This window comes from Bactrocera tryoni, chromosome 5, assembly GCF_016617805.1.
Source record: "Bactrocera tryoni isolate S06 chromosome 5, CSIRO_BtryS06_freeze2, whole genome shotgun sequence".
NCBI classification, from domain to species: domain Eukaryota; kingdom Metazoa; phylum Arthropoda; class Insecta; order Diptera; family Tephritidae; genus Bactrocera; species Bactrocera tryoni.
This window is the reverse complement of record NC_052503.1, coordinates 34,653,571-34,678,134: the sequence shown is the minus strand read 5'-3', so window position 1 is coordinate 34,678,134 and position 24,564 is coordinate 34,653,571. Positions and strand designations below refer to the sequence as shown.

Below are 24,564 nucleotides of genomic sequence, written 5' to 3'. Positions count from 1 at the left end.
CTTGTAGATTTTAACGATAAAAATTAAAAAATAACACTGTTAATTATATTTAAATTCACTCACTTCAGCACTTTAGTGGCAAAAAAGCCTGTTATATAAACTGGCTTTTATAACGCACACGCATCCACGTACTTATACGCATACGCTTTATTAAGTTAAAACGCGAATAGCCATGCAAGTATGTGCGTCCGTATATGTGTGTTGATATATGTGTATACGCTTGTATGTGCAAGGATTTGGTGAATGCTTTTATCCTCTCAAAATCGTTCATGTATAAAGCACCTACTTGCATACTATGCTTGCATGAATCTGAGTAGGCGTTGCTCCTAAATGTATGCATACAAGGATATATACATACATATATACTATATATATATACTTCTAGTTTAAGGGTGCATTTTTAGGAGTAAAGAAGTTTTATTTCAACTAATATACAGGAAAACAAATTAGTTGGGTAATATTGTGCTTTTTAGTTTAAAGGTTTCATGGCGTTTATCCAGCCGTATCTCAGTAGAATATTAAGTGCCAACTCTTCAATGGAAGCTAACAAAAAGTTGTCTAATGGAATCACGTCACATGCATTGATTGAGGGGATCACAAAAAGTTGATGATCTAAAGAAATAAAATTATCTCTCACAATTTTCTGCACTCCACACAAGATATGAAAAAAATTTATTCCACTCCGTTTGAAAGGCCAGGTAGAGTGGCTGCACTTGGAATCTCCAATTGGCACCAAACAACAAAACGGAGGAACGACTGGGGCGCTGTTGTAATTTTGGCTATAACCGCGTAAGTAGTGTCTATGTCAATAAAGAAGACAAAGAAGATTTCTCGCAAAAAACTAAATTTTTGGTAATAAATTAGAGCGATTTTTAAGCATTAATCCGGTTTTGGCCATTGATTGGCGGTATGAAAAGGTGTTACATGGGTTTCACGGCTTCAAAATATCGTTTCTTTTTTATTGCCTTAATTAATTATATAAAATCTCTAGAATATTGCTCTAACTGCTCAAATTGATCAGAGTAGCAGTTTCGGGAAAATAGACTTTCAAAAGTCGCCCCGTCAGGGTTAGCTATATAGTCACTTAAAATTTTAAACACATTTTTTTGAGCTTTCGAAATCGGTTGTCAAGATTTCTCACATGCTAAGCCGATCTTAATGAAATTTCACAAGTCTTAGAGTTATAATTTATAAAGTATTAAACTAAGAAGTTGTTTTTTTTCCAAAAATTTAATAAAAAACTTTCAACAAAATTAGCGTTTTTCACATTATAATCTTCGTGCAATACCTAGTCTTAATTAAAACACGCATTTCTTTTTTTATTACGAATGATCTAGAAAGGCATCTTTTTCCGAGGGCCTGCGAATATGACGCCATAATGGCCGAGTTTTGAATATTTTCCTTTGAATTTTTTATAAAATCTTAGTAAAATATGCAGCTTTGGAATAATAAAAAAAATTTAATAAAATATTTGATTTTTATGTTAAAAAAATGTTTTTTTTGAAGATAAGCCGTTTTTTGCTTCAAGTATACTGAGTACCAATACATTAACTATGAACTACAAACCTCTTTAAGAACACCCTATATAATGTACAATATGTGCATTTTATTTATGCCTCGACACGTGCAGGCGTAGTTATATTCAAATACACTGTTTGAGGTTAATGTTTCGAGTTAGGCTGCGTACATATGTGCAAATTGCACCACTTTGCATTTGCTGTACACAATTTCATTATATATGTACATACATATGTATGCAGATTATGGCACTCCTCCTTAAACTCAGTTGTTCGCAGCTAATGATAGTAATATCTACTTTACGTTCGTTGCCAAATGCAGTTAGTCAATGTAATTGGATACAAAAAAGCCACTTGAGCTGGCTCAAATTTTGGAGATAAACCGATATATCTGTGTATAAAGTTGATTTCGGTTTAAATATATGTACATGTAACTACATAATAAGTATTAAAGGAACGAGAAAGTCAAAAAATATTTTATAGGTTGTAATACTCACGCATTTACAACAATAGCTGAACGGCTACACTGGCATGACCTTATTAGCAACAGCATCAAACTTTTTCCGCACTAGGCTCACTTGGGTGCGCGGTCCCAGCAGAATCGCTGGAAACTGCAAAGCATTGAGCTTCTTAAGGAGTGCTCCTAAACCCGAATTTAATTAGCCTGGAAGCCAGCCGTCCTCTTGCTTTCCAGCGCTGGATCTATGGACCCTCAATTAGTTCGTGAAATACAGGTCAACAATCACAACTTATGCGACTGCAAAGTGCTTCTGGCCCTGAGTGGCCCGTAAGAAATCCTCCGAACTATTAGGTTTTAGTAAAGTCAATATCGCCGCAAACGCAGATATTTTAACTGAATATTGCCTATGAGGTTCACAATCGGTGAGACTAAATATTTTGTCTGACGCTCTTTGCCAAAAGTATATGGAGGAAGGCCAGATGAAATCATCTTATTACTTTCTAATCTATTGCCAGGCTTTTGCCAGACTGAGATAGAAATATTTTGAAACATTTTCCTTCGACAAACCTAGCGAAATGGATGGAATTGATATTAACCACTTTAAGAAATTTGTAGTAAGCTTAACGTTTCGACGATTTTTGAGGATCTGGATATCCACTTTTTGATGTTTATAGGTAAAACAAAGAACCATTTATTTTTTATGGAATTAATTTCTCACACGCCGAGATTATCACAAACTACATTTTGCGTAACAATAACAATGAAGCTAGTTTCGCGAAGCAAATTGGAGTAGATGGTTTACTGAAGCCTTCGAGTGAAAATAGAAAATATATACCAAGGATATGAATTATTATTATAGCAATATTTAGTCTATTACATTGGCATACAATTACTTATTGAAATTTTTATTTAGACCGTCCTTTCTATTGAGAAATTTTGGTATGACTCGAAGAAATGATAGAATTCTAGGAAAAGATAGAATAATTTACAGTTATTTGGGTACAGGAACTCACTTTTAAATCCGTTATTAACTAAAACATTCGTCAAGGGGGGGTTTTAATGGGCTGTCAAAAAAGTCTTGCGGTATTTTTATTGAATTTTTTTTATTGAAATTGAAATGAATTTTTGATGACTCATGCCCAGCTCTTGACCGATGCTACGGCTGCTACTATAACGGTCTCTTTCGACCAATTCAGCGATTTTACCACAATTTTCGACGACAGGCCTTCCGGAGCTTTGCGCATCTTCGACCACCTCTACACCAGAACGAAAACGTTGAAACCATCGTTGCGCGGTGGAAATGGAAACTGTATCGGGTCCATAAACTGCACAAATTTTATTGGCGGCTTGAGATGCATTTTTGCCTTTATCGTAGTAGTACTGTAAAATATGCCGTATTTTCTCTTTATTTTGCTCCATGTTTGTGACGCTATGACTCACGAACGACTTAAAAGAAACGACAATCAATCAAGCACGTGTTAGCGCGTGAAATGAGCTTTCCAAAAAGGTATAGCATGATCCGATGCGACGAATAAAACTAGAACTACGCGCTTTCAGCGCTAACTAGCGAAATTACCGAAAGACTTTTTTGACAACCTAATATTTGCCGCTTAGATGTTATACGCAATGATTCTTGGGGAACTAAATGACACACAATTTTAACCATTTCTATAGACAAACCCATTAATTGAAATTTTCTACCAGAAATGCAAAGAAATTGTCAAAATATTGCATATAGCATCAAAGGATCGGGAAATACGGTATATGAGTAGTAATATTAAGCAGAAATTTTAAAAGTGAGTATATGAGCCTCCACTGAAAAAAGTCGTATATAAATTTAAAAGTAAAATAAGTAAATGCAAGGTGCATTCCAAAGTAAACAGGACTTAAAACAAAAACAGAACAAATGATTTTTTCGGCAAAACCAATTTATTCTATTCAAAATAGTCTCCTTCTGCTTCAATACAGCTTTTTGCACGGTCCAAAAGCATGCCGAACAAGTGTTTTAGCTCGTTGGCCGGTATGGCCGTCAGTATGCCGGTGCAAGCCTTTTTCCTTTCATGGGCAAATGCATTTTTCCGAAAAGAAAGAAGTCACACGTGCGGGGAGTGATTAATGGTTAAAATTCGATTTTTGGTCAAATAATCGTCCTTCGAATGTTGGATTCTGAGCAATTTTTGGTCGTCAGTCAATTTGTGCGGAACAAACCGTGCACACACCTTTCGTAAACCCAAATGTTCGGTCAAAATGCGATAAATCGATGTTTTGGAGATGTTCAACTCCATTTCTATGAATTTCAATGATAATTTCGGCTGATTTTTGATGAATTCACACACAGTTTCGATGGAATTTCCGGTGATCACTGATTTTGATTGGCCTACATGTTGATCGTCATTTATGTCCTTACGACCACTTTGAAAACGTTGAAATCACTCGTGCACTCTGCTACGGGATAGGCAATCATCGCCATAAACTTGTTTCATCAATTGAAACGTTTCGGTAAAATTTTTATCAATTTTAAAACAAAATTTAATGTTGACTCTTTGTTCGAAGCTCATTTTCGCACCGATAACATAAACATACTGACACTTAAAACGCAATAACTTCACTTCCAATCGATGAAATGTCATGAAATTCTCACTGGACAATCGATAAAGATAGCAGATTCTAACGCACCAGTCGACATATAGATGGCGCCACCAGGGGCCATGTTCCTGTTTACTTTGGAACGCACCTTGTATATTCTAGTTATATAACATACTTATATGGTAAGCACAAAAAATATATATATGTACACAGAAAAATTTATTTAATCTTTTATTACAAACACATTTACAAAATATTGGACACATATGTATATAGTTATAATCGCAAATCCAACACCTGCCAGTATTGCCATAATGTTGCGTATACGCCACGGTATCGCTTGTTACACGACCACTAAACTGAAAAGCTGCAAGTGAGAATTGAATGCAAATGCTATTAGTGCAACAAGGCGTGAGAAACGAAAATGTCAGATAAGACACTGAGCTCACAATTGAAAATAAACAACGGAATTAATACAGCGAAAACGCAGTAAACTATACAACGAAGAACGTACACGGTCCCAAAGGAAAAGAACGGGGTACGAGAAATAAAGTCTCATACGGAAACCGTTAGGCGTCTTTCAATGGTGTGTGCAGTGTTAGCAGTTATTCGCCAGTAAAAGCTTTTTGTATATCACTTTGTGTACGTTGGTATTTGTGTTGGTGGCGCAAACAACGAAATGCAATTTCAACAGGAAATGCACACATAACGGTATGTGAGCAATTTTATGTTGCCAAACAAAGAGCCCAAGCCAGTACATAAAAACACGAAAAAATAAAGAAAAATGCTCACAAAAGCCAACAATATTAGTATGGCAAAATAAAGCGAGAAAGCCGATAAATAGTTGTACTGTGGAGGAGACACTCCTAGCGCATGGCTTTATATAGTCAAATACTTGATTAAAGACATTCATATGTACTTATGTAGTAAATGTAGAGTAACTATGGTAACTTGATGTGTGTACTGCCACCAAAGAGAAATACTTATAATCTAATTGAAATTGCAAGTGAAGAGAAAAAGAAACACAATAAAGAAAATAACAGTCGTATAATTTCTTAAAATATGTGTGAAAATATTTGTAGAAAAGTAGGCAGTATACTTGCTAGTAATTACTGAAATAACTATATTCTATATACATGTAACTGTAAATGAAGTTGACATTTGTAGCCTAGATATTGGAGATAAGTCCTTACCTAAGCCACATTCCCACACACATGCCACAGGCAGGCATTTTCACCTTTTTAGCTTCTGTAATCTTTGACAGCAAATTTCTTTCACAGTTCACTCTGTCTAGCCGGCAATGTTCTTTAAGTTATCTAAGTGCGCCCACACGAGTGCAAAGTTATGTGTTAGTAACTATAATCAGGTTTCGTTTTTCAACGTGCTTACTTCGTGCTTTTATTTTGTGCAATTTTTTACAGCAACCCACTTGTACTTCCTTCCGCTTACAATCCGCTAGCGAAAAGTAGAATAGAAACCTCAAAGAGAAATAGCCGAAAAGCACGAAACCTCTTCAATTTATTTAATTTTTTTCATTTCAAGTCAAGTGGCTCTGGTTAAAGTAAATCGACGGTAGTGAGTTGAGCGAGTGTGTGCGTTGAGTCAAAGAGAAACGATTTTATAAATTTGCAAAAATTGCACCGGAAATTAGCAGCAAGCAGTCTGGGTAACTTCTAGTGAGGCTTATGATTATGCAACTGTAACTATTTTACATTTTGGTCTATTATCTTGGAAAAACGCATGCAAAGATATAATTTAAATAGAATTTGCATATAATGTTTTAATACATATATTTTTAAGCAATTTAATCTAAATTAAAGCATACTAAACGCTGCGTCCTCATATAATTTTATCGCATTATCTTATAATGGGTTGTCAAAAAGTCTTGCGGTATTTTTATTGAATTTTTTTTTTATTGAAATTGAGATGAATTTTTTGATGACTCATGGCCAGTTCTTGACCGATGCTACGGCTGCTACTATGCCGGTCTCTTTCGATCAATTCAGCGATTTTATCACAATTTTCGACGACAGGCCTTCCGGAGCGTGGCGCATCTTCGACCACCTCTACACCAGAACGAAAACGTTGAAACCATGGAAACTGTATCGGGTCCATAAACTGCACAAATTTTATTGGTGGCTTGAGATGCATTTTTCCCTTTATCGTGGTAGTACTGTAAAATATGCCGTATTTTCTCTTTATTTTGCTCCATGTTTGCGATCTATAACTCATGAACGACTTAAAAGAAACGACAATCAATCAAACACGTGTTAGCGCGTGAAATGAGCTTTCCAAAAAGGTATAGCATTCAGGTACCTAAGAATTGGGGTCTTAAGAAAAGAAATTTCGTGTGCTAAATAAAACCAGAAACCGAGTGTTACTCGGACTCTGCGCTTGATTAAGGAACCCTTGCCAAGTGACTTTTTAAACCTATAGATCATATGAGCACCAAAGACGGCTAAAAAAGCTAGGTACTGACACAAACAGAAAAAAATAGACTAAATGAGTTTTGATGTTCTTACAATTAGATTTATAACTAATACTAAAACTGGTTAAAGATATAAATGGAGACAACATATAACACAGTACAACAGCTAATCTTGAGTAATCGGCTAGAATACTTGATATATCGCAATTTTTTTATGAATATTACATGTATAATCGTTCTTGAGTCTGCTTAGAATAGTTGATATACGCAAACCTGGAATGTGACACACATGGTTCAGCCATATTGGATCTGGTACATAGTTATAGTTAAAGCCCTGAATGTGGCCATATCGAAGGGGTTCCAAGCCCTTGGTGTCCATCCGCTCCGCCCCCATAACACGTGTAACAAACAACTGACAAAGTTACAACAACATATATTTAAGGATACCAACAATTTTTTGTCTTTCTCTATTTTCAAGAGAATATTTGAAAGAAAGACATTTACGCTACAAATGAAGAGATAAGCAACGTATTATTATTAAAATATGTATTATACATCAAAAGTGATGAAAACTAAACGCGAACATTTCTAATTTGGCTGATACACAAAAATCATACCCCTCACTATTTGATTTTCATAACACAACTTCTTGTGTTAATATCATTGTATAAGCCTTCACACGTTGTAAAATTTATGGTTCACTGATTTAGTTTTCAACATAATAAAATGTTCTTTCTTTGCCAAGGCACAAGTCAAGAGTTTTATGGGTTAAAGCAATTCATTCACAATATGTATGTATAATGAATAGTATGTATGTGAAGTACAATAACCGAAACGATTCCAGATAACTCTTACAGGAGCAATCACACAAATAAAAGCAAATTGCGATTAATTTTTCGTAATAAATAAAACATTGACCGTCTCAACAGTCAATGGAGTTGCAAGAATTGTTGAATATTAAAGGCAATGAGCTCGCTTGTTTGCTTAATACAGAGTAATCTCGTAGCCAGTGTGCTACTTTTGCTATAAAAATTAATTACATGAGAAGTAATAAATTCAAATGCTTAAATGTAACTAAACGATATACAGTACTAGCATTTTGAAAGTACAGATTTTCAAAATAAAAAAATGTTAATGTCAGCTATGCCCAAACATCATACCAACTTTATCCTTTGCAGGTGCATTTCTTATAGCAAAAAAGGTGTTTAAAAAAGATCTTTACCTTACTATAGATCGTTCAGTTTGTATGGCAGCTATATGCTGTAGTGATTCGATCCAAACAATTTATGCGGAGATTGTAGCACTGCCTTGGAGAAGGATTTATATCAAATTTCTTGAAAATATATTGTGAAATAAAACGTTTTTTCATATAAGGACTTGATTTTGAGCGATCAGTTTGTATGACAGCTATGTGCTTAATTGGTCCAATATCGGCTGTAACAACGAATTAGTAGCTTCTTGGGGAGAAAAGGACTTACGATAAATTTAACATCAATATCTCAACAGACAGACGGATAGACAGTTTATTATTTCACTGTATTACCACTTTATTCCACCGAATTTTTTTTACCACACTAGATACATATACACTTATATATATGTACATATAAATACAATGCACTTTTGGTGAAAACACAACTGAATGGCAATACTGTATGAAATGAATATTCGTTATCAAAACACAATCCTCGACGAAGCTTAATGTTAATAAATGGCTTGCCAACTGAAGTACTACGTCAGAGCTCAAGCATGCAGCAATGAAAGGATTTCTTGGCTCCTTGTGCAATATTCCCTTTCTGTTTTACTTCCAAATCCCACTTTTCATCTGTAGTTGGGCTGCACGTATTATTCTTATGTGGCAAAGCTTGGTGTCAGCAGCTCAAGTATGCTCAGCTCAATTGACTTGTTATATTAAATGAAAATATTTGCATGGACCAAAAGTCAACAGCTTGCAATGTGGTCATGCATATGAGAGCGATTATATAAATACATATATAAAGGCGATTTGTCAAGGCGAATAGGTACGTTGTACTTATGTATAATCAGCACAGCATAAGCCAAAGTGTAAGGACGGAATATAGCTAAAACCAAGTGTGGAAGATGCCATTGCAGCTGTTATGAGTATTGCGGTCAGTGACCATCAATAAAATAAGCAGAGAGATTTTCCTTACTGAATATTCATATGTCTCATATGCATTTGTTTTATACTAAAGTGAATGAATTTGAGTGGAAACACATTTCCTAAATGGAATACTGACTACAGGACACACAGTCGAGATTTTGTTAAAGACATGGACTATTTCGCTAAATACAAATGAATGCGCATATGTTACATAATGAAACCCTGAAATTTTCAATGAGATATAATCTAATGTGTTATTGTGCTAATAATTTTGATCAAAGGTATTCACGCCAGAGCTCACTTGGCTCCGTTTGGCTTGCAAATAATTATTGGCTGCATTTGCCTCCGATAGATATATAATATGTTACAACAAACACAGCAAGCAAGTTTATTTGCGGTGCCGCTATAGGTTAAATTTTGGTCACCCCTGATTTACTTGTAGATCTCTTTACCTTCCGAAGAGCAACTCATATGATTGATGTTTGCGTCTGAAGTCAGGCTTCTGGGTTGTACGCCTATCCCAGTTATTGCTTTCTTGTAAAAGTATTTACAAAACATAAAATAACAATTAAAACAATTTTCTTCAACGAAATGCTCTGTCCTTTGCTATATTGCAAACGATCTATCAACAAGAAAGACGCGATAACAAAATATAATAAAACACTCAAATTTGATTAAAGAAAATGGATTATGTTTATTTCATTATTCTGATAATGTCAGATAATTCAGTTTATGTCATTTATGATTTGACGATTTGAACAAAATAGCGGTTAGCCACCACGGCGCTGTTTGCCAATATTCGCTAGCCCGGTGCAGCATATCGGCTATAGTGCGCTGAATGTTGTCTTCGAACTCCTCGTGCGTTGTTGGTTGATTGGCGTACACCTTTGATTTAACATACTCCCACAATAAATAATCTAAAGGCCTTAAATCGAATCAAATGGCCACCATTTGGCTGGGCCATTTTTCGAAATTGACGAGTCACCAAATAGCATGTACTATATTATATCTAAATACAGACGTGACACATAAAGCGGCGCACCTTTTTATTGGAAATAAGGATCGTTCGCGTCGATTTCCAAATTCCGGCAAAAAGTCCGTCAACGCTAGCTATTGATGGAAACGATTTTCCTGCCTCATTTAGAAAGATATAAGGTCCGATGGAGTAAAGCAAAAGTATCACGTCAACTTTATTGGTTAACGCTGTACTTTCTTCTTCTTCTACTCAACTCACCTCATTCAATCTAACTGCTTTAAGGGGTTACATGGGTTTATGGCAGGCCTGTCCAACATACGGCCCCCGGGCCACCATCCGGCCCGCATAGGCCCTTCATCCGGCCCGCCATCTCTTATAGCCTTTGGGCATCCCAGTTGTATAGGCCTGAAACACGTGATGGATAAAGTAGTGCAGACAGTTAATTTTATACGCGCAAGAGGGCTTAACCACAGACAGTTCCAGGCTTTTCTGGCTGATGTCGGTTCAGATCACGAAGACATTGTATATTTCAGTCGCGTTCGCTGGCTCAGCAGAGCAGCCACACTAAAACGATTCTATTCCCTGCTGGACGACTTAAAGATTTTTCTTGGCAACAAAGACCAAGAAATTACTTTTCTTACTGATGAGGAGTGGTTGGCTGATCTGGCTTTCCTGGTTGATATTACTAAACAATAGCATTTGATTCATTGGGAGACCTTATTTACAAAAAAGCAAGATACCCTGGATTTTGACAAGTACGTGTTGATGTTACAAAGATTAAGGAACGTGTTTGACGACAGATTCGCAGACTTCAAATCACAAACTCCCTGCATGAAAGTACATATTTCAAAATCCATTTGATGTTGAAATTGAAGGCGCTGCGCAGAGTTTACAGCTGGAGTTAATAGAATTACCAAAGCAGCTCTCATCTAAAAACAGCATATAATAATTGTCCTCCTCAAACTTAATTGAATTTTACAAAAGTATATTACACCCAGTCAATACCCAAACCTTACTAAGCTAACTATTCAACATATTTCTTTATTTGGTTCGTACATATGTTTGCGAGCAGCTGTTTTCTCGCATGAAATTTAACAAATCAAAAACCAGATCATCTTTATTAGATAGTTATCTTAAAGGCATTTTGCGCATAGCCACTTCTAAAACTCCAGCTCACATAGATGCGCTGTGCAAACAGAAAAAATTTCAGACATCTCATTAATTAGATTTTAAGAATAAGAATATCTTTATATGCTAAGGCCATAGCTACATTAATAATAATATATTAAGATTTATGTGATGTTGCTTATTATAAATAAATATACCAAAACTGAAGGTCATTTTATTTTTTTTTTGGCCCGCTACGGTTATGAAAATGCTAAACCTGGCCCTTCACAAAATTATGTTGGACGGGCCTGGTTTATGGGTTTCAAAAAACCGATTTTTTTCTACTGTCTTATGAAATTCTACAACATCTTTATAATATTTTAGAATATTGTCTTAAATTTTCAAGTTGATCCGAGGGATAGTTTCGGAGATACAGCTTTGAGAACTTGTGCGCTCGAGGCTAGCTAGTCTATGTGCCGTCTTTAAACGCGTTTTTCTCGAAACTGTGTTTTTGAAATTGGATGATAAGTATTCTCGAGAACTACTTAACCGATCTTCATGAATTTTTACACAGGTCTTTGAGATACAATTCTTAATGATTTGGACGAAGGATTTTTTTATCGATTACAGGTATTTGAATAAAAAAAATTTCGCGAAATTTTCATTTTTTTCTTTGTAAAAATATGTCCCTAAAATATAACTTCAGTATTTGTTAAGGTTTTAATTAAAACAAATATTTTTTCACTTGATCATATAAAACTTATCCTGCGAACGCGAGCGAATCCTTTTTCCAAGGGGTTACCAGAAGTGGCGTCGCAATGGCCAAGTTTAAAATTTTTTTCCAAAAATTTCAGAATTTCTTTGTTAATAGTGTATGTTAAAATATTTCTCTTTTTATATGAGAAAAAAATTTTTGTAAAAAGGCTGTTTTACCCAAGGTAACCCAACTAACCACACACTAAGGAAATCTAAAAGCTACTCTCTTTCAAGGTGCAGATGTCAATGTGTCTTTTTTTTTCTTTGTACTTCTTTTTTGTACATGTGAATTCTGGTTGCCATGCTGGATTTTTAGACCAAGCACTAATTCCTTTTGATGTCGGGTGCATTGCTTAAAATGGAGCCATCCCAGTACATTTCGCATTTTCTTGAAAATCAGATCATGTTACCCTAACTGCTTTACTTTTTATCGCCTATTGGACTTCACTCTAGAGCTTTAAAATGTCATCGATAAAATAATTCTAGGGTTTTGGAAAATATAGTTGAATACTGTGTTTTGAACTAAGTTTAAATTTTTATGGAGAAAGATAGGTTCAGTTATGTCCGGAATTCCTTTGCAAGCATTTATTATCAATAGGTTTTATTACAAATTGGGGTCAAGATAGATGCATATTGAGCAACATTGAAATCGCATTTAGTCGAGTGGAGTAAAGCAAGCGTGTCCGCATAGGTGCTTTTTTAACTATTTCCAACATTGCCAAAATTAATAATATAGTGTTTTCGACATCTCAATAAACAATTAGCTTAAATTCTATGTATATGTACTTTTGTAGATATGTTTTTGAAGTTTCAACTTGGAACTTAAGTTACTTTGTCATTCTTTTATCAAAGCATTTCATGCTCCGCTCGACAACTTGTCTATCAAGTTACCAATAACTAGGTATAAACTCGAATAATTCCATCTGCTTCATTATAATGCTATACGCCCGAGTATGTTGTGTATGTATATATGTATAATACTTGTATATATGTACAACACAAAACAATATCGTACGAGAAATGGTTCATCAATTATGCGTAGCATGCATCACAATATGTTCAATCCCAATTGATGGGGAGCGTAGAAATTTAATCAGCAGAAAGTTAAAGCAGCTACTTTATGGCAGCTCAGCCTTTTAGCAAAGTGCGAAAGATAAAAACATTGAAGCGCAATCCTAATACCATTTGCTGCTATGTTTAACTGTATGTGTGTCAAGCTGTTCATAAGTGCGCCGATAATGACTTATAACAGGCACAAATTACGGTTGATATTTACATATATATATATGTGCATTAAGGTGGCTAAAAAAATTTTTAATATTTTTTTCGCAGGAAAACATGCAGTTTTCTTTTATCAGATTCAAATGTCGCTTCCAACCACTCGAAAAAATAGTTTCATAGATGGAGCATTATCATCGTCTAAGCTCAATGAATTTTTCTTCCATAATTTCGGCTATTTTCGACGGATATTCTCACGCAAACGCCTCAATACGAACAAATAGAACTCTCTATTGACTGTCTGTCCCTCCGGAATAAATTCATGATGCAAAAAACTACGAATATCGAAAAAAACAATGACCATCATCTTGATTTTTGAACGACTTTGACTCGTTTTTTCCCTCCATTCCGTTGATTGTTGACTTGTTTGCATGTCAAATTCGTAAAACCATGTCTTTCAAAGAGACCTGTGTATCACTCTGTACTCTTTTTGAAGAAAATTCAGCTTTATCGGGACGAGTCGAGCAGGAACGCGTTTCATACCCAAAATATCCACCGAATTCGTTCGATCGGACTCGCGAGAAATATCGAGCTCTCTTGCCATCTCACTAACACTTGTCTTTTTCAAGCATCATTTCTTTAACTTGTTTAATATTTTCATCAGAGATTTGAATTTTTTGTCTAATAATAAGAATACAAATAGAAGAGTGTAAGGCGGAGAACCTTACCATTATAATTAAGAGTTATACTTGAAAAGACTATTTTAGCGTTGCCTAAAAAGCTATTTTGCCCACCCTAATGTACGTATAAGTGCTCATACATACAAGTATGTATGTAGTTACAAACAACATGTTGACGCTAACGCTAATTATTGTTGTCTGTAAACAGCCATTCACACACATGCATGCATGCATAATGGCTCATCACATATGCGCTTCGTGCGCCCCTACAAAAATACGCTTTTATTTGTCGATACACAGGCATTAGCATGTATCAATTTCATATTAAATATGCATCAAAAATCGTTCAATTAGTTCGCCGCGTAGGCAACGATTTGTAATCAATTACGCTGGCTACATATGAGAGCTGTTTACAAGGAATTTAGCAAAAAGCAACATTTGCCGGCAGTTAAGGCCAATGGCGGTGTCAGGAAGTAGGCAAAGGATAATGACGCCGGGTGTCAGCAAAGCAAAAATATCAAAACCAAACTCATTTGGAATTTGTGGACCGTAAAAATTGGAGGTTAATGTGAGCGCTTGACTTTTGCACCAATACATAGCGGTATCAAAGCGTAAATAAGTAAACTCGTAAAGAGAAAAAATCTGACTTGCGTAAAAAAAATTTGTATATAAAATACTTAATTTAAAATAAATTTAAGATATATCTTCAATCGTTGGGATTTTTTAATATTTGTTTCTGAGCTTAACTTTGGTATGGATTTTCATCCATGTGGTACGAGTAACAAATCAGATAAATGAATGATTGCCAAGACCATGTACGTAATCGGAATGGGACCACATTTATATATGTTAAAAAACCGCTGACCTGGCAGTATTCTACGAAATCAATAGGGTATGTCTTGCGGATCTATGGCGTCAACAAATATAGTAATAATAGGAAAATCTTAAATATGAAAATAAGTACTTTATAACAAAAGTTGTGAAAGGGACATTGAAAATGTGTCATAAATAATATATTTACAAATTTGGATCTATTTTGGAAAGCGTGACTCATACTTGTATCGCTGCATATCAGATATAGCATATGATCAAATTTAAACCGGACTACTGAATTTAAGCTGCGCGCGAAAGCCGCCGCTATTAATTTTTTTTAGATTATTACAAACTTTTTTTATGTTTTTGTCTAGCTTGATCTCTCTAAGTCAATAAGTGTTTATGGTATTTGGCAGCTGTTTGTTAACGACGCGAACAGTTTGACTGGAGATCACCGATCCTCGCTGTCAGTCAACTATTTATTTCGATCGTAATAAATCAATGAAAAAACAGTACACAATTACTGATGAGTTTTCTTCATTTACATCCAATTTAGAAATCCTCAATACAACATGTTTTGTTTTTCTCAAAGTTTACTATTTTCACATTATAAAAGACAATATATTTGTTTCTACTAGATTTCAAGTTGATTTATTGCCTTCCTTTTTTAAACTATGTTTTTCTCTGCTATTTTAGAACAAAGCTTTGACTTTGTGAAAAACCTGTAGTCCAAAGATGGCTCTCTACTGAGTGGCAGCTTTATGGCATAATACCAAGAACGAGAGCGATATCATCGATTATCGGCAAAAGCTTAATAACCAAGAAGATCATTGCACTAAATCTGGAGTAACCATTCAAACCAACCAACATGCAGTGTTTGGAAAATTATATTTAACTTTCTTCGCGTTTCGTAGAAATTTACATTTTCGACAGACATCTACTTTATCAACTAAAACAAAATGTTTGAAGAACCTTCGTTTGTGAATTGCGGCACCCACCTAATATAAATTTCGCAATATTTCTTATACTCAGTATTTTAGACATTTAGCAAAATACATGTGTACATTTGTAGAGGCATATTTTCCATCATTGCGTTAAAAAGGCGTTCATATTCTCAAGGCCTCTGCGCCATATTTGCAATAATTGCAGTGTGCTAGGTTTGCCCATAAATATCCATACATTCAAATATATGTATGTATGTACATACATTCCCATGCTCGTAGGCAAACATTTGGTTTTTTCCAGTATTTTACGCCCATGCAATCGCTTTTACTGACTTAATAGCACAAACGTACTTTTTTGGCAACATTTGAACTGAACGTCGCCAAGATACACCCACAAAGATTTTCTTGATAACAACGACTCAACTAACATTTGCGGTTTCATAATGCACTCGTGCATATATTTACTTATAAGTCTGGCTACACATACTTTCACATTTGTATATATGTATATGTGAGTGCTACTATAAATGTGTATGCACATACATACATATGTATATATTTGGGTATTTGTTTCCATTATTTTGTACTCGTCAAAGCGGCATTGGCAATGGCAATGACTGTGCCAATTTCTGCTTTAGCCTTTCACTTGGTTTCATAGTTAGCGCTTCTTTCAATAAATAATAAACTTGGCAGCATGACAAATCTATGATAATTACCTTCAAAAAATTTCTTTTGTATTTCGACTTCAAGATCAATTGCTTGTCCTGATGTGTGTTACACATCTCGAATTAAAACGAGTTAAAAATCAGTTAATATTTTAAACTAAATATGATTCCCTGTAGAAGTTTTACTACTAAAAATATAGTTAATTATAAAAAAACAAGAAAAAACATTAGCTTAGGTTAGACCAAAGCTACAATACATGTCGCAAGTACAAAAGATTTCTTACAAGAGCTTGATTCTGATCGTTCAATATCTTTGGAGAATGGATTATTATCTAATTTCGAAAAGCTGAAAAAGTTGTCCATACAGGATTTTGATTTTGATCGGTTTTTAATACAACTAAATGATATAGTTTTTCCAATATTGGCGGGTTCAACAAATAAGTAGCTTCTTGAGGAAAAAAGGACGTTTTGATCCAAAATAACAAAAACTGTTGGAGTAGCTCAAGAATTTACTTACAGTTAAACGAACAAACTGGGCTAAATCGACTTAGCTTTTCACCCTGATTATTTATATAGAGTCCTCGGATTCTTTCCTGGGTGTTACAAACTTTGTGGCGTATTTAACATACCCTGTTTTTTTACGTTACTGGAGTAGAAACCACTTACGCGTTTATAGCCGAGTTATCAACTACGCGCCAGTCGTTTCTTCTTTTCGCAAGGTGGCGCCAATTGGAGATTCTAAGCAAAGCCAGGTCCTTCTCCACCAGGTCTTTCCAACGGAGTGGAGCTCTTCCTCTTCCTCTGCTTCCCCCAGCAGGTAGTGCATCGAATACTTGACCATAAATCTTCCGCAGAACCTTTCTATCGAAAACTCATAACACCAATTCATCAGCTGTTGTCATCGTCCATGCCTCTGCACCATACAGCAGGACGGGAATAATGAGTGACTTATATAGTTTTGTTTTTGTTCGTCAAGAGAGGACTTTACTTCTCAATTGCCTATTTAGTCCGAAGTAGCACCTGTTGAGATATCCTGCGGTGGAATTTGATGTTGACGTTGTTGTTGGTGTTAATGCTGGTCCCAAGATAGACAAAATTATCTACGACTTCGAAGTTATGACTGTCTATTGACAGCCCCCCTGCGGCTAGAGGGGCTTGCAGGGGGAAGAATATACCTGTCGTAAGAGGCGACTAAAATCCATATGCACTGTGTCTGACAAACAGGCCTGTTTTAAACGTCAGCATGGTCTAAGTCAGAATAGTTCCAGCTTAAAATCATATTTTAAGCTTCATATTATTTCACATAATATAAGGCATTTGTTGAACAAGCGACACATGTCACCAGTCATTGAGTTTTTGGGGACTCAACTGGCAGTAGCAAAAGCTACAAGGTTTCACAAAAGACCTAAACGGGGAGCAGTTAGCCCTTGGAGGTAACTCCAATCTGCTCTTTGGGTTCGGCCCTTTGTGGAGATTCGTGGTGGCTGTTGTTTAAACCTAAATGCAGGCAGGGCATTTTTTTCCATGTGGAGTCGCATTGCGGCCGGGTGCCGGACCCAGAGTATGGCAGAGGTTTTGGGTTGGCCTCGTAGCCGACCAAGGCGGCTAGGGTGTCCCTATCCACCCGAACCAATAGGAACCAGGGTATAAATGCTGAATGCATTTATGCTTTGGGGCTCTGATCAACGCATTGTATTGATCTACGTACTTCTAGAAATAGAAAGCGCCGTGAGGTTAGGCCGTCGCCGGCAGGAACTCACGTAAAACGGACTCTGTCTATTTACAGTCGTTGGAGCCTAGTCGCGCTCTTTTGTTTGTTAACAGGAGATATTTCGTCTTGTCCTCGTTCACCACCAGACCCATTTGCTTTGCTTCCTTATTCATTCTGGAGAAAGCAGAACTAACGGCGCGGCGCGGTTGTTATGGTCAATGACATCAATATCGTCGGCGTACGCCAGCATCTGTACACTCTTATGGAAGATGGTACCTTCTCTGTTCTGTTAGCTACTCGAATCATTTTCTCAAGGATATAGATTGAAGAAGTCGCAGGTTAGGGAGTCGCCTTGTCTGAAACCACGTTTGATATCGAACAGTTCGGAGAAGTCCTTTCCGATAGTGATGGAGATTTTGGTGTTGCTCAACGGCAGTTTACAAAGCCGTATAAATTTTGTGGGGATGCCAAAATTCAGACATCGCGACATAAAGGTAGCTCCTTTTCGTGCAGTCAAAAGAAGCTTTGAAATCGACGAAGAGGTGGTGTGTGTCGATCCTCTTGTCACGGGTCTTTACCAAAATTGTGAATATCTGGTCAATTTTCCAGGTCTAAAGCCACACTGATAAGGTCCAATCAGTTTGTTTTCGGTGGGGTTTAATTTTTCACACAATACGCTCGATAGAACCTTATATGAGATGTTGACGAGGCTTATCCGATGGTAGTAGGCGCAAAATGTAGTGCCTCCCTTTTTGTGGATTTTGCTGAACACACTTAAATTCCAATAGTTGGGCATGCAAAGAAGTTTACAAAGAAGCTGATACATGCTCCTGATCAGTTTATCGCCGCCGTGTTTGAATAACTCGGCCAGCAATCCATGATTTTAACCTTAAATTTCGCTTATGAATTCTAAATTACTATATTTGACCCTTCCCAGCCATGAGTTATTATAGATAGTTTAAGGCTATTTATCGATTAAAGCTTTACGCTTAGAAATCACTTTTTTTAGGTTTTTAGTCTCGACATATTAATGAAGTCCTTTTCATACAAGTATTCTTTTGAGATCCTGTTGAAAAGAATCCAAAGGAAATATATAGGCGTCATAAAATCACTGATTGATGCGTCTTTTCACGCTTTGGGTTCAAGTCATCTCATAAATACAAATATATTATAGAATAATAAGTTAGTAACTACTTATATCAGTGATTTTAAAATAACCTTGTTCATGAGTTTAGAGTGATTAAAACTGCAAATAAACCTCCATAAAGTCACTCATACCACATGGTGCCCCAAAACACTTGCACATATAAATTCAATTCCTTACAGCGCTGCATCGAAAACAGACTTTTGTTGCACTTCGAGAAAGTCATGTGTTACGCTTCTTTAGCAAACCGTGAACGCTCTTGCTGCAACTGACAATTATTGCCACAACGACATTGTACTCAAGGTCAATGCCAGCTAACCAGTGAACAGTAATTTGCAGTTGCATACGCCAAAATAACACAAATACAAATATCTGTAACAATAATAACGACATAAAAGGCATTAAAGGCACAGCAAATAACCTCAAAGTGCAATGCAGATTAAGGTGGACTTACTCGCTAAATGCACCCGGATATACTTGGCTGTATGTATGTGTGTGTGATACATTTTATTACTTAACAATACGGCTTGCCTTTGTTTCAATATTACATTTTTGTTGTACTTTTATTTTGCAAATTTCCAGTGCTTTCTCGCCTTTTGTCTAAATTTGTGCGCAACTTTGTGCTTTGTGCTTTTCGCAACAATTTCATTTCTTAAAATTCCCATTCAAAACCACTTCAAATACGAATGTACATGCTTACATTGACGCATATATACACACAATTTGTAATGTTTTTGAGCCGCCTACAACAATAGCTGGATCTAAGCGTTGCATGCAATTCAACCAAGCTCTTTTGCCATTTCCGGCACTTATAACAAACTGCTTTACTGCTACTAAGCCACCCGTGGACCTTCACTCTTTCCTAAATTTCTTAGTGCCGCCAACATAACGTTCTCATCAGCAGCAGTTCCATTGTTGCTGCAGCACTTATTATACAAGCATTTCTAACAAGTTGCGACACACCCACTAGTTTATAAGCGTTTAGCAAATAACTGTATGCATACGAGGTCTACAACATATGTACTTAAATCGAATTAGAAAGAAAATAATAGTGTTGATATTATCATATGTACCAATTTTAGGGTACCACCGATTTGTTGATGGATATTATTAGGAAACGCATATGGTTCTTAGCGTTGATCTTTGTCATGCAATGATTTTAAGGGGTCAGTAGGGTAAACTTTTTTCAAAATTTTTTTCTTTTTTTTGCATTTTCTGTTCTCTTATACCCTTAAAATTAATGTAGAAACCCATTTTACCATTGGAAGGTTTCCAAAAAGGCCCAAAAATAATAATACCACTCGACGTTCGGACCGCTCGGAGTGCACACCTGATACAGTACACACCAGGACCTCAAACATTAAACGCGTTTTTCTCAAAACACACTTTTTAAACTGATTCCGGTCGAAACTACTCAACCGATTTGCTAAATTTTTTTTTAAATGGTTACAAAACGCCTGGCTATCGTCTCTATCGTTTTTATAATTTATTGACAATGTTATGACAAAATTTATGTAAAAAAGCATGGGAAATATTAAAAAAAATACGTCAATTACTTTTTTATTTATCGAAATTTTTTCATGATTCTAGTAGTGACGTTAACCTTTCACGTTTTTTTTAAGAATAAATTGGGTTTTTGTGTTTCAGATGATACAAACATGAAAAATCGTGTCCGCCAGTGAAGAAACGCATCTCATTCACCCAGCCATTTCTCCGACAGATGACATCAAAAACTTCCGAAAAAATTTCTATGGAAAAAAAAATGTCAAAAAAACAGGCCGGATTACCCTTCTGACCCTTTAAACCAAAATCCATCAAATAATAATTTCCACTTCCATTCGTAAACAAAAAAAGATTTATAATTTTTTCAAACAAAAAGCACAGAAACTACAAATTTAATGGGATTTTTTTATTATCATTCAAAAGAACATTATTTGGCGTTTATTTTTTGAGGATTATTACTTTCAAATTCTGTCCTGGGCTACGTCTCAGATGGTCCATCCGTTGAGTCCAATGTTCGATGACTCGTTCGAGCATTTCGACTGGTAGCTGGCGAATGACACGTTTGATGTTTTAGTACGCCAAAGCCTGAATTGAAGCGGGATTGTCCGCATAGACTTTAGACTTTACATATCGCCACAGAAAAAAGTCACACGATCTTTCTGGCCAATCGACAGGAACAAAGAGTAAAATTATCTACTCACCGAAGTGTTATCTCAATAAATGAATGAAGAAATATGAACCGATGATGCCACCGGCTCGCAAACTCTACAAAATCGTAATTTTTTCTAAATGAAATTGCAGCTCTTGAATCTCTTCAGGTTGCTCTTCGTCTCAAATGCGGTAATTTTCCTGGTTTACATCGCTCATCGCTCAACAAAAATGGCTCGAAAACGTCGGATCTTCTTGGAACTTTTAAAAAGCCCATAGAGCGAAGCGTTGTCTTCACTGCGTGCTGGACGTGGTCTATGAACGCTAGGTCTCAATAATGGATGTGTTGCGAATAGTAGGCTCAGTAGGCCGACCATAATTTGAGCTCAACTAGTTTCTATTAAAAAGCCGAGACCATTCCAAAAACCCATAGATGCTTTTAAAAGATTTCAAGATGAATAAAAAGAAAGAAAGCAAACGTAATCCATGTATTTCTTTCGACATTTGCCCAATATTTAACTCTGCTGTTCAAAATAAATTCGCTACAACCCTTATACTTATATGTACTTATGTGACATATGTTCATATGTTAGCATAGTACTCATATTCAAAAATATTTCTAAACCCCTATTTCTTTGATTTCATAGGGCAACATTTGAATGGTGTTTCTTCCTTATCCTCTTTCTGCTTTCATATTTCTGCTGTTTTTTCCAGACACTGAAGAAACTCATATACTCTCGCCTGCATACTCGTATATGACACAGCTTTTGTATATACCATTATTATGTATTTATGTATTTCTATATATATATACACAGTATATGCATTGTATGAACTACTTTTTGTGCTGCCATACTATAGTTTTGTCATTATATTTAGTTCCTGTTGTTGCAATTGTATCCATTACTGCTAAGCTGGTCTCATAGTATTCAGAAAACAACGGCGCTCTTGTTCTGACGTTGAGTGAGTGCTCAGTTTCATAATGATTTAATGACTAAAAGATGAGGAAAAACTTGTGCGGAAAAGTGTTTTTAATAGCCACAAATATGCGTGGTTGTCAACGCGCTATTTAAGCAACTAGAAACTACGAGTATTTACGTATTGTTCCATAAGCGCTAAAGTTGGGATTAAGCGAAAGAATTAAGGATTTTATTTAAAGAATATGAACTAGAACATGATATCGAAATTATATAAAAGAGTGATATAGTGAAGAATTTAGTATAACGTTGTGATATCACACGATCTTGGTAGCCCGAAACGACAAATTATCTGCTCACTGAAGTGTTCTCTCAAATTCTTCTTCTTCACAAATTCATTGATTGATGTGATGTGTGGGAAGTGGCGACGTCTTGTTGAAACCTTATGTCGCCGAGATCACAAGCTTCAATTTCAGATATCAAATAGTCAGTTTACATGGCGCAATAATGGTCGCCATTGAAGGTTACGATCTCACCTGCATAATTTTTGTAGAAATATGGACCGATGATTCCACCGGCCCACAAATCACACCAAAGCCTTATTTTTTCTGAAGGAAATGGCAACTCTTGAATCTTTTCAGTTTGGTCTTCGTCCCAAATCCGCAAATTTTGCTTGTTTACATACCCATTGAGCCAGAAATGGGCCTCATTGCTGAACAAATTTTGGCTCGAGGAAGTCATATCATATTAGAACTTCACGAGAGCTCATAGAGCGAGGCGATGTCACTTGAGAAGGTCGATCATCTTCAATTCTAGCACAAGCTGTATTTTGTACACTTTCAAATTAAGATCTCGACGTAAAATGCGCCAACTCGTTCCATACGTCAGTGAAATTTTCTGCGAATGGCGCCGAATCGAGCATGTGTACACTCTCAGCTACGGCTATTTTATAGGGTCTAGAACGATAAATGGTTAGCATGATGAACTGAGTCGATTAGCCATGTCCGTCTGTATGCCCGTCCGCAAACTAGCCCGTAAACTAGTAACTTATAACCAGAATTTTTAATAGAAGAATCTTAAAACTCTTACCTACAATTATCGATAAAGCAAATATTTCATAGATAATTGCATATTTCTTTAATTACCTGTATAAAGTGCTCTTCAATTAATTCTAATCAATTTCATCTTGTTTAATTTCATTTGCAGGAAATGGGTTAATCAACGAGGCCGAATTCCTGCAATGGGTGGGACGCATTCAGGCGTTACGTGATGAACAGCAGCAGCAACAACAACAGCAAGAAGAGAATGCAAGCAAACCAGAGGAGAACGATGATGTCACCGAAGATTTAATCGCCGCATTTAGGTGAGTCAAGTGAATACAAATATACTATGTACTTACGGTATCTATATGTAGGAGTACATAAATGCAACAAACTCTGCCATCTCTCTTTTATATCGATTCTTAGAAACTCGCCCGAGCTTAGTATTAATTAAAGGCGAGCCAATAATAAATAAGGACTATAGGTTTGGTGTATCAGGTGTATGGCTTCTGCTATAAGTGGCAATATTAAAGCGCTGCTTATTCCTATATAAGCTTTAACGAACAGTTAAACAGAACAAAATATATAGATATAGTATTGCATACATATATATGCCATATATGTATATATGTATGTACTCAAACTTGGTCTACAAGTATTAAACTGCTTTAGTTTGAATTTATTATGGTTGGTCTTTATACCTAGAGTCACCATAAATGCTCGGCACTAAACCGCAAATGTGTTCTGACTGACGTCATTTCACTCCCTTGCTGTCACGAGCAGACATTTTTCAGTTTTGCAACCGCTATGCAAGTCCAGGCAAAAGAACCGGCTTAAAATACACTATAAGTAAGCCAGTGTAATGTATTGTACACAGAGATATTTCCGTTTCTTTTGTTTAGCTATGGTTTGGCAATAAATTGCAACTTCCGGTGGCCTGTCACGTTTCTGTACGTGAAGTAAAACCTTAATTCATAATATTTCGAACTGTGAATTATGGAATTTTTACTACATAACATATACATACATACAAATATCTAGCATTTAATTAAATTTAAAGTCGAGAAATTAAAGTAAATTTTAAAACTAATAACTATAACTCAGAACTCAAAAGGTGCGATAGTGTTATTAATCACTTTCTGCTTTTAAAATATTTAAAAAATGGCTACGAATTTATCTTATAAATAAGGGGAGCTATATCAGCAAGAGTACGCACTTCGTTTCTGATAACAATGAGTAATTAAAGGAAATCAGGTAATGACCACACCCACCTCCCATAAAATGATATTGTTTACACCTTATATCGGCGCGATAACTGTTTCTTTATTG

The 24,564-nt window shown here is 35.9% G+C and overlaps 1 protein-coding gene across 1 annotated transcript in view; it reads left to right on the top strand.

Moving 5' to 3' along the window:
• The window catches only part of LOC120777308 (calcium-binding protein E63-1), a 123,975-nt gene that overhangs the window by 92,756 nt on the left and 6,655 nt on the right, over window positions 1-24,564 (top strand). Inside the window, exon 3 of the mRNA XM_040108547.1 lies at window positions 23,402-23,558. Within this exon, the coding sequence (XP_039964481.1) occupies window positions 23,402-23,558 (157 nt within the window). The remainder of the gene's footprint in view (window positions 1-23,401; window positions 23,559-24,564) is intronic.